At 35.7% G+C, this 12500-nt stretch overlaps 1 protein-coding gene across 1 annotated transcript in view; it reads left to right on the forward strand.

Moving 5' to 3' along the window:
* Nucleotides 1–12500, forward strand: part of LOC136831164 (nephrin-like) — a 337951-nt gene that overhangs the window by 94144 nt on the left and 231307 nt on the right. The window contains exon 3 of the mRNA XM_067091120.1: nt 5019–5191. Coding sequence (XP_066947221.1) covers nt 5019–5191 — 173 coding nt within the window. The remainder of the gene's footprint in view (nt 1–5018; nt 5192–12500) is intronic.

The following is a 12500-nucleotide window of genomic DNA, read 5'->3' on the forward strand; positions in this document are numbered from 1 at the left end:
TGCTTGCTTGCGTGCTTGCTTGCGTGTGTGCTTTCGCACGCAAAACACCTCAAAAACTTTCATTTCAGTGGTGGTGTTAAAATACTCGTACAGTATTCTTCGTTACAGCTGAAATGTAAATGAAACCTACGTCATATCTTTTGATGAATTATTATTATTATTATTATTATTATTATTATTATTATTATTATTATTATTATTATTATTATTATTATTACTTTACGCAACAGAAGCGAAATAGCTTCCGATGCCAAATTAATTTTAGTGCATGTTGCATACTGATACGCACAAATCTGCATGCAACATGGACCAACATACGCCCTACATGTTCATCATAGCGAATCTGTTGAGGTTTTTCGTGTTGGGAATTTTAAAAAGGTTATAATGGAATGATTTTTTTAATTTTTATTTTCGTATGTATTGCTTCAGGTTTCATTTTTATTAATGCATTGCAAATATTGGTGCTCGCAATACAGGTTAGATTGCTTGTGATGAATTATTTGTATATTGGCATGTGTATTTATTGTGTATTATTATTAACCGTATCTATAGAATGTAGAATATATATATATATATATATATATATATATATATATATATATATATATATATATATATATATATATATATATATATATATATAAACGTATGCACCTTGTACACGCCAGTTTCATCCACGAATGACCCTCGCATATACCATCGATTAGGGCTCGAATGGAAGAAGAAGAAGAGGGAGAAGAAGAATTAGCGTCGGACATAACATTTCCAAATCACCCAATATATTTTTCCGCGAACCATTTTTTTTTTTTTTTGGCGAGCTGCCCGCAAAACAATATTGAAAACAAATTCAGACTCGGTAAACAGGTTCATTGGATGATCCAATATGTGATATCATACGCCAATAGACTCTCTTTGCCCCGAATCAAATTACCCTCGGCTAAAACTCGCAACAGGGAGTAACCTCGTTAGCCATGGATTGAATAAATGGTTTAATTGCCTGTTATCGAGATAAAAAAAAAAAAAAAAAAAATTGGGGTGGGGGTGGGGAAATAAGTGTGGCGTAGGTCTGCACTTAGATGCAATTGGCTGTTCCAATTGAATGTTGCAATTAACTATTTCAGTTGATCGTTGCAATCGATTGTTTCAAATGACTATTGCAACTGACTTGTAATTGATTGTTTCGAGTGACTATTGGAATGACTATTGTAATTGATTCTTGCAATTGATTGTTTCAAATAACTATTGCAGATGACCATTGTAATTGACTGTTGCAGTTGACTATTGTAATTGACATGCAATTATTTGTTCAAATGGCTATTGCAATTGACAATTACCATTGATTGTTGCAGTTGATTGTTTCAAATGATTATTGCAATTGACAGTTGCAATTGATTGTTGCAATTGACTGTTGTAATTGAACTGCAATTGACTGTTTAAAATGACTATTGCAATTGACTTGTAATTGATTGTTTCAAATGACTATTGCATTTGATTGTTGTAATTGACTGTTGTAGTTGAATTGTAATTTATTGTTTCAAATGGCTATTGCAATTGATTTGTGCAGTTGACTGTTGTAATTGAATTGCAATTGGTTGTTTCAAGTTACTGTTGCAATTGACTTATAATTGCTTGTTGCAATTGACTTATAATTGCTTGTTGCAATTGAATATTGCAATTGACTTGCAATTGACTATTGTAATTGATTGTTGTAATTGACTATTGCAATTGATTGCAAGTGACTTACACTGACTGTTGCAATTGATTGCAAGTGACTTACATCTGACTGTTGCAACTGACTTGTATTCTCCCACTAACGTACATGTGTGCGCATTCCTGTGCACGCACACAAAGGCTTATTCTGTGCCAAAACAACAGGGAGAAATATGTTGGTACATTGATATACAGTTATGAAGAATTGGTAATTATTTAATTTTTTTTAGTGTTCACAATGTACATCCAATCGAAGATAATGTACAGCAAAGTAGAGTCCTGTGCGTAGGCCTCATTTCGTCAGTATATATATATTTATGTATGTATATATATATATATATATATATATATATATATATATATATATATATATATATATATATACATACATATATGTGTGTGTGTATAATGTATATGTTTGTGTCTGTGTATGTGTGTATCTGTTTCTCTGGAAAGGGGTGGGGGGTGGGGTGGGGTTACAATTCCTCCGCGTTACTTCTACCTTGCGTAATCTTTTCATACAAAGAGGATTACCAATGGAATGAAAAATAAACATTTTGGTTGTGCAAAGAAAACACACCCTGTTTTACTTTCTTTGTCCTCTCTCTTTTTTTTCCTGAAATGGAACACAGCTCTTTTTCCCTTGAAGAATTTTTCCAGGTTTTTGAACTTTTTCTTTCTTTTTTTCTTTTTTTTTTTTGGTATGGAAAAAAGGGTGTGTATGCCTGTTATCAAAGCTCTCTAGTGGAGAGAGAGAGAGAGAGAGAGAGAGAGAGAGAGAATATATATCTTATCTTTTGAAGGATTTCACTTCAGTAAAGAGAGGTTTCCTTCTTATAGAAGCTTTCTGTTTTAATTGTTTGCGTTCTCTCTCTCTCTCTCTCTCTCTCTCTCTCTCTCTCTCTCTCTCTATATATATATATATATATATATATATATATATATATATATATATATATATATAAAATTTCTGATATATATTATCAGGATCGAACCCAGGTCTTTCAATTGGAAGACAAGACCGCTACTTTCAACCAAGCCACACAAGTCATAAAAGAAGTGTGGCTTGGTTGGCAGCGGTCTCGCCTTTCAATTGAAAGACCTGGGTTCGATCCTGATGTGAGTGAGAAATTTATTTCTGTTCCGCACGTGATTGATAATATATTAAAAGCATGTTGAATTGTATATTATTAATACCTATTTTTTATTCCGTGTCAAAACTACTTTAATCATCATGATTACCTGACCCATATTTAAAGCATCTACCTAACCTGCCAATTTGACAAGGCACGGCTATCCATAAGCTTTATTCTCTTAATTGAAATGAACGGACGGACGAGATGACACGCTGGACACTTTTCCAGTGTTCTTTTGTTTTTCGCGTTTTGTTTTTTATCGTGTTCCAGTGATTTTTGTCGACGGCCAAAGCCCAAATGGCGTCCGGTGAACCGTGAGCCAATTGCTGTGTCTGCCTCTTTTATTTTTTCAAATATTTTCCCAATGTCCGGCCGAATAACAGAGTTCAAAAACGTCTTTTGTCCCGATTCGCGCAAATGCCAGCTGCAAAAAAGGGGTAGTTATCGAGAATTGGGGAGTGGACAATTAAAATAGTCCCTGTTTGTCGCAGATTCACGCAGGGGCGGGGGGGGGGGGCGGTTGTTAGATTCAATAGGGTGGTGAGGAGAGGGGGAAGGATGATGTTTAAATTAAAATCATACGCATAAACAAACATATGTGTTTTGGCAAATCCAGAGAGGGGTAAAATTAAACCTTGATTTGCCTAGTAGATATGAAGAAATGTCAGCCCAAATAAATGGGAGATTTTTTTTAGCCCTGTTTATTTTCAGAAAGCCTGATTTTGCTTAATAAATATGAAGGAATGTCAACCAGAGTAAATGACAGTTTTTCTTGACCCATGTTTATTTTCAGAAAAGAAGAAATTACAGAAAAATTTCCTAATAAAAGTGAAAGATTGTCAACCAAACTGAATGACAGGTTTTTTGTACCCATGTTTATTTGTAGAAAAGAGGAAATTAAAGAAAAATTTCCTAATAGATACGAAAAATTGTCAGTCAAAATAAAGTGACAGTTTTTCTTTTATTCCTGGGAAAGTTTTTTACTCCTATTTTTTTTTAGAAAGAAAAAATTAAACACAAATTCTCTTAATAAATATGAAGAACTGACAACCAGATTCTCCTGATGAGTATGAAGGAATGTCAGCCTAAATTAGTGATTTTTTTTTTAACCCCAGTTTATTTTCCAGAAATATCAACCTAAAAAAAAAACACCCCAGGGGGATACCAGACACACGATTTTTTCCCAAATATATGAGAAATTTTCTCCTGTTCATTTTCAGACATATTAACTTAAAAAAAAAAAAAAAACACCCCTGGTGGATCCAGATACATGCCGTCTGCCCTGAAGGGGTGTTTTTTTTTTCAATCGAGAAAGGAGCAAATTAAACACAAATTCTACTAATAAATATGAAGGAATGTCAGTTAAATATATGAGCTTTTTTTATTCCTGTTTATTTTCAGAAATATCAGCTAAAAAAACACCCCTTGGGGATACCAGACACAAGATTTTTTTTAATCCCTATGATATTAGTCTTGTTCAACACTGTTTGTTTCCTGAAATATCAGCTCGAAAAAAAACAGCTCTGGGGGATCCCAGACACAATTTTAATGTAGTCTGCCCTGAAAGGGTGTTTTTTTTTCAATCGAGAAAGGAACAAATTAAATAAAATGCTACTAATAAATATAGAAGGAATGCCACTTAAATATAAGGGATTTTTTTTTCATTTTTCATTATTTCCTGAAATATCAGCTCGAAAAAAAACACCCCTGGGGCATCCCAGACAATTTAAATGTCGTCTGCCCTGAAGGGGTGTTTTAAATCGAGAAAGGAGCGAATGCAAATTCTACTAATAAATATGGTGAAATGTCAGTCAAAAACAATGACAGTTTTCACCCCTGTTTATTTCCAGAAATATCAGCTAAAAAAAAACACACACACACATCCCTGGTGGATCCCAGACACACGATTTTTAATTTCGCCCTCCCTGAAGGGATGATAGATAGATAGATAGATAGATAGATAGATCGAGCGTTTGGTATCAATGATTTTTCCACGTTTCAGAATTGATGAATGTCAGTTCGGTGGCGCGTCCGCCGAACCTTTCTGTGTATCGTGTGAATTCCGCTTGTTTTATGACTTACTTTGGCAGATGTCAACTCACCAAGCCAACCATTGATGTCTTTTTTTGGGGGGCCATTTTTTGATGTATTTTCTCTTTTTTTTTTTTGCAGCTTCGACAACAGGCCTGGCAGACTGCAGGCATCGGAGGACCGCCACACGATTAAGAGTGACATATTGCAAGGCAGGGTCAACTTCAGGCCAGGGCTGCTGCCAGCTCTCCACATCAAACCTGTCATGACACATGACCAGGCCAACTACACTTGTAGGGTCGATTTTCGAATAGGTGAGTGTATTCTCTCTCTCTCTCTCTCTCTCTCTCTCTCTCTCTCTCTCTCTCTCTCTCTCTCTCTCCTTGTTGTTATAAATGTAGATTTCCAGATTTATCAGTTCTTCCTTTCCTTATCTGTGCGTTTTAAGGGTCGGTTGTGAGTCTCTCTCTCTCTCTCTCTCTCTCTCTCTCTCTCTCTCTCTCTCTCTCTCTCTCTCTCTCTCTCTCTCTCTCCTTCCTTTGTTATCCTTGTTCCAAATGTAGATTTGACAAATGGACTACAAGTGTAAGGTCGATTTTCGAATAGGTGAGTGTATTCTCTCTCTCTCTCTCTCTCTCTCTCTCTCTCTCTCTCTCTCTCTCTCTCTTTCTTTCCTTGTTGTTACAAATGTAGATTTCCAGATTTATCAGTTCTTCCTTTCCTTGTCTGTGCGTTTTAAAGTGGTTGTGAGTCTCTCTCTCTCTCTCTCTCTCTCTCTCTCTCTCTCTCTCTCTCATCTGTATCTGTATCGTTAGGGAAGGGGGGGGGAGGTTTAGGAATTCTACGTCTAGCTAAATCTGGCTAATACTGACTATTGAGAGAGAGAGAGAGAGAGAGAGAGAGAGAGAGAGAGAGAGAGAGATTTCCGCACCTGCATAGGAATGCCTTCCGAAATGCTTCAGTGGATTTTATTTCTAGGTGTTTTCACCTATTCTTCTCTAGTACAGTACCGCTAGATGAATCACTTTTGTTGGGATATTTCCATGGTTGCATATCTATCTATCTATCTATCTATCTGTATGTATGTATGTATGTATGTATGTATATATATATATATATATATATATATATATATATATATATATATATATATATATATATATATATATATATATATATAAAATCAACTGAGGCTAGAGGGCTGCAATTTGGTATGTATGATGATTAGAGGGTGGATGATCAGCATACCAATTTGCAGCCCTCTAGCCTCAGTAGTTTTCAAGATCATAGGGCGGACAGAAAAAATGCGGACAGAATAAATTGCGGACGGGCAGACAAAGCCGGCACAGTAGTTTTCTTTTACAGAAAACTAAAAATCCATTTTTAGACGAAGGAGATTTTGGGAGAATATGCAAAGTTCATCCGTATCAAATAATAACAACTTCATTTAAAAAAAAAATCCATTTTTGGACGAAGGAGATTTTGGCAGAAAATGCAAAGTTCATTTGCATCAAATTGCAACCATATTTGCCGTTATCTGCAAGCACTAATAAGCGTCTTTTGCGCTATTTACGTACGGCCGTGAATATCCCAAGATTTTTTTCACAAAAACCCAGACTGAAAGCAAAAAACAAACTTCCCAGAGTTTTTTTTTTTTTCCCTCGCGTAAATAAAACCCGCGGTTTGATTACAGGCCGAACGCAACCTGTAATTCTGCTCTATGCTGCCGTAATGACTCCCATGTAATAATCCGTGGCCGTAAAATCTTTAATGAAAGGCAAACAACCAATTTAACAGATCAACACGCACCTATAAAAGCAAAAAAAGCAAAAAAAAAAAAAACTCGTTTCCATAATCGTGAGGAAAATCCACGCGGCCTGATTTCTCGTAACGAATACTGCAGTTAGTTATTCGAGTTCTGGCTTAATCACGTTTTTCCAAAATTATCTCTCTCGTCAGGGTTTTGAGAGAGAGAGAGAGAGAGAGAGAGAGAGAGTTCGTCTCTCTCTCTCTCTCTCTCTCTCTCTCTCTCTCTCTCTCTCTCTCTCAATATGTGCATAGGTTTGTGTTACTTGTGAATAAGTTTTCTATATTTGTCTTACAGATTGATGACAGTTCATCAAAAAATAATTCTCTCTCTCTCTCTCTCTCTCTCTCTCTCTCTCTCTCTCTCTCTCTCTCTCTCTCTCTCTCTGTGGCATTTACCTTATCTTTATTCATCCCCTCTTCTTATTGCATTCCTTTGCAAATGAGGGAGGGGTAACTCTGAAAAAAACCGTAATGAATTATATAATTTTATTTTTTATTGTAACTTTGAAAAAGGATTATAAGACCTTCCAGAAGCTTCTGTCACATAGAAGCACACAGACTTTTTGGGAATTTATGTATAGTGCTCTCACGCGGTGCACTGTAGGCATTACTTAAGGTTCTTTGTGGCTTCCTTCCTTTCGACCGCTAGCTGCAACCCCTTTCATTCTTTTGCTGTACCTCCGTTCATATTCTCTTTCTGTTTCATATTGAAACTGAGAGGTTTTCCTCGTGTTGCAATTTTAAACCCTTTTTAGTTTTCTGTAAAAGAAAACTATTGTGCCGGTTTTGTTTGTCCGTCCGCACTTTTCTTTGTCTGCCCTCAGATCTTAAAACTACTGAGGCTAGAGGGCTGCAAATTGGTATGTTGATCATCCACCCTCCAGTCATCAAACATACCAAATTGCAGCCCTCTAGCCTCACTAGTTTTTATTTTATTTAAGGTTAAAGTTAGACATAATCGTGCTTCTGGCAACGATATAGGCCAGGCCACCACCGGGTCGTGGTTAAAGTTTCATGGACCGCGGCACATGCAGCATTATATCGAGACCACCGAAAGATAGATCTGTTTTCGGTGGCCTTGATTAAACGCAGCAGGTCGAGATATTTATATAATGCCATTTGCTAGAAAACTCATTTGGTCAGTTCTTTGCCCTCCTCCTCCTCCTCCTCCTCCTCCTCCTCCTCCTCCTCCTCCTCCTCCTCTTCCTCTTCCTCTTCCTCTTCCTCTTCCTCCTCTTCTTCCTCCTCCCCTCTTCGTCTTTCCTCTTCTTTCCCCCTCTTCCTCCCCTCCTCCTCCTCCCTCTTCCTCCTCCTCCTCCTCCTCCTCCTCCTCCTCCTCCTCCTCTTCCTCCCCTCCCTCCTCCCTTCCTCTTCCCCCTCCTCCTCCTCCTCCTCCTCCTCCTCCTCCTCTTCTTCTTCCTCCTCCTCCCCTTCCCCTTCCTCTTCCCCTCTTCCTCCTCTTCCTCCCCTCCCTCCTCCTCCTCTCCTCCCCTCCTCTTGGCGTGGATTAAGGACCTCCCTCTCCACCCTCCTCCTCCTCCTCCTCCTCCTCCTCCTCCTCCTCCTCCTCCTCCTCCTCCTCCTGGGCGGATTAAGGACAAAAAAAAAAAGAAAAAAGAAGAAATCGCACTCCAGACAAATGCATAAATTTCCATTGTCCTCCCGCTGGGGAAATATAACACGGAATTAATCGGATTTTGCCCTTTTACTCCCTCCGTAAAGTTGGCGCAAATTCTCTTGGCACCGGTGCCAGTGCCAGGGTGTTTTCCCTGGCACCGGGGTCCTGGGCGGGGGCGGGGTAGGAGACCCCTACTCCCTGTAGTCTCCCCCCCCTACTCGCTAGTCTCTACTCCTTACTGTCTGTTCTCTGCTTCTTGCTCAGTAATCACTGATACTTGCTGCCTACTCCTTGCTATGTACTCCCTACTCCATGCTTCTTATTTTCTACTCCCTACTCCCTCTTACTCCTTACTCACTGCTCTCTGTTCCCCAGTCCCTACTCACTACTCCCTACTTCGTACTCCTTACTCCCACTCTTCCTTACTTTCTGTTATTAACTGCCTACTCCCTACTTCCTCATCCCTACTCCTTGCTCATTACTCACTACTTCCTGCTCCCTACTCACTACTAGCTACTCCGAACTCCTTACTTTCTACTCCTTCTTTCCTCATCCCTACTCCTCCTGACTCCTAACTCCCTACTCTCTACTCCCCTTAGTCCCTACTCTCTACTTCCAACTCTCTACTCCCTACTCCTTCCTCATCCCTACTCATTACTCCTTGCTCCCAACTCCCTAGTCCCTACTCCTCCCTACTCCCAACTCCCTACTCCCAGCTCTCTGCTGCTTACTCCCGACTCCCTACTCCTTAATCCCTACTCCCAGATCCCTTAGTCCCTCCTCCCTACTCCTTCCTCATCCCTACTCCTTACTCCTTGCTCTCAACTCCCTTAGTCCCTACTCCCAACTCCCCTAGTCCCTACTCCCTACTCCCAACTCCCTTGGTCCCTACTCCCTACTCCCACCTCCCTACTCCCTTTTCCCTACTATCACCATCTATTCGCCAACAAAATCCTTTTATATCTTTATACGAAAACAACAAAATCCCATCACAATTCTCTGTACAATTTCAGTCATGAAGAAATTCCTTATATATATATTTTTAACCTCATATATAAATAACAAAAGGGATATAGGTAATCAATTCGAAGTCAGTATTGTCTCTTGATAAAAATAAAAAGGAATTATTCATCCATTCTCAGTATTGTGACTGTCATTACCAATATTATGATTATACTATTTTTTATACTTCTTCAGCGATTTATCATTTTTTTTTATCATGTTATCTTATGCACCTAGATTGTGTGTTATTGTGTCTAGTTTGCATATTGTATGTATGTGGCCTTGAACTGAAGTAAAATCTATTATTATTATTATTATTATTATTATTATTATTATTATTATTATTATTATTATTATTTATTATTATTATTATTTGCCGCAATAATTTCTCGTCGACGCAGAGCACAATTGCCTCTTATTGCGATTCCATAAAAGAAATATATTCCATGTATATGGCCTTAAGCTGAAGAAAAATTATTATTATTATTATTATTATTATTATTATTATTATTATTATTATTATTATTATAAAACACAATTGTCTCTTATTGCGATTCAATAAAAAGAAATGTATTCCATGTACATGGCATTGAGCTGAAATTAAATCTATTATTATTATTATTATTATTATTATTATTATTATTATTATTATTATTATTATTATTATTATTATTATTATTATTATTATTTTCCGCAGTAAGTTCCCATCGACGCAAAACGCAATTGTCTTCTATTCCGATTCTATAAAGAGAACCACTTCAGGACCGTTCCCTTGTAGAAGCAGTGGGACTGAATTATTATCCGAATTATTACCCGAATTCTTATTCGTTCGAGGAACAACAATTCGCTGTAAATATTCGTCGAGGAATTGGATTAGTTCGCGGAATAATGGAGTTTAACGAAATTGGGTCGAAGGGGCGAATTCGTACTTGGTAGAATACGAGTATACGTGACGGGTGACTTTTTAACAAGAAGGCAAATAAATAAAGCAGTCAGTGTTTCTAAGTTTCATCGCAGGAAAGACTTTGTGCTTTAGGATACAGGGATGTGATCGGACGCTTTATGTAAGTATGTATGTACGTATATATGTATATGTATATATATATATATATATATATATATATATATATATATATATATATATATATATATGTATATATAATATATATATGTATATATAATATATGTATATATATATATATATATATATATATATATATATTGTATATATATATTTATATATTGTATATATATACATATATATATACTGTTTATTTATTTGCCTTCTTGTTATATATATATATATATATATATATATATATATATATATATATATATATATATATATATATATATATATATATATATGTTACAGTCAACACGCGTAATCAGTCATTACGCGTAATGACTGAAATTTTAGTCATCACGCGTAATGCACTTAGGGACATTTGATCCCCCAGGAGCTAGTACTAAACACGGCGAAATACATTTGACCCCCAGGGACTAGTATTAAACCCGGCGAAACAGTGTAGGTGACTCACTGTTTTGCCGTGTTTAGTACTAGCTCCTGGGGGATCAAATGTCCCCTAAGTGCATTACGCGTGATGACTGAAATTTCAGTCATTACGCGTAGTGACTGATTACGCATGTTGACATGTTGACTGTATTATATATATATATATATATATATATATATATATATATATATATATATATATATATATATATATACACATACATATAATATCCTGTGTATATATATACACACACCCACCTCGCAGCTGGGCGTTCGTGTATGTGTGTGTGTGTGTGTTTGTGTCTTCCCTCACTTACACAAAATTATCAATTATTCAAATGGCGTCTTCTCCATCGATTATTCACCGTGTAATGGACTCGATCGCAAAAACGCTTAAATGGATTAGCATGCATAATTTATTGAAGCAAAAAAGTCGACCCATTTATCTATCTCGCTGCAGCTGCATAAATGAGTGTTTCATTCGTCAGTCTCGACGATGGCTTCCTACGTATACAATTAAGACGATTGTTGTTTTGTTTTTATATCTATGTTGGAATCGACGAGTTCTTTCCGTTGTGATTGTTTAGGGGATTTAATATATATATATATATATATATATATATATATATATATATATATATATATATATATATATATATATATATATATATATATATATATATATATATATATATTTTAATTGGTTATAGTGATTAGTTTTGTGTGTATATAATATGTATATATATATATATATATATATATATATATATATATATATATATATATATATACATACATACATATACATATTTATGTGTATATATGTGAGTGTGTGTATATAAAAATACACAGTCAAACTGTATAGGCACACTCAAGATACCTCGAGGTTATAAATATGTATATATAACTGTATATATATATATATATATATATATATATATATATATATATATATATATATATATATATATATAAAGTCTCATTTCCTTCTGTCCATCTACCCCATGTCGCAAATATTAAATAAATAAATAAATAAATAAAAAGTGAAGCGTAACTTAACCACTACGTGCCTCAAATGGACTCCTGAGTTCGAAAGTAATTACATTACCTCATAAAGAATCTTTTGTTTGTCAGTACCTAGTAATATGCTACAAAATGCACAAAACCCCTTCCCCCACTCAAGTATCCCCAACCAGTTATGCGTGAAATACGTCCACGAGTTATTGAAAGAAGAAGAAGTTGTAGTATCATAGTATTAGTAGTAGTAGTATTAATAGCGACTTGAAGGTCCATTGACGAAGTAAGTTTTCTTTGCAACGGCTCTCTAGGATATTGATTTTTTTTTTTTTGTACCCGTGCTTTTGCGATTGCTTTGGTCATGCATTTTTGCTTTTATGACCGTAATGCTTCCCTTATAATGTTAGAAGTTGATATACGAGGGTCAGATAATAATAATAATAATAATAATAATAATAATAATAATAATAATAATAATAATAATAATAATAACCTTGTGGCACAGATGATTTATGTAGCGTTTGATGATCTCAATCGTTTTTAAATTTTATTTTTTTGCCATATAATATTCTTTTCAATTTAGTAAATTTATGGTTTTCTTATCGCAAATTTTGGATTAATGCGTTATTTAAAACTATGGTGCATATTTCCAGAAAAATCT

The sequence above is a fragment of the Macrobrachium rosenbergii genome, chromosome 48, assembly GCF_040412425.1.
Source record: "Macrobrachium rosenbergii isolate ZJJX-2024 chromosome 48, ASM4041242v1, whole genome shotgun sequence".
NCBI lineage: Eukaryota > Metazoa > Arthropoda > Malacostraca > Decapoda > Palaemonidae > Macrobrachium > Macrobrachium rosenbergii.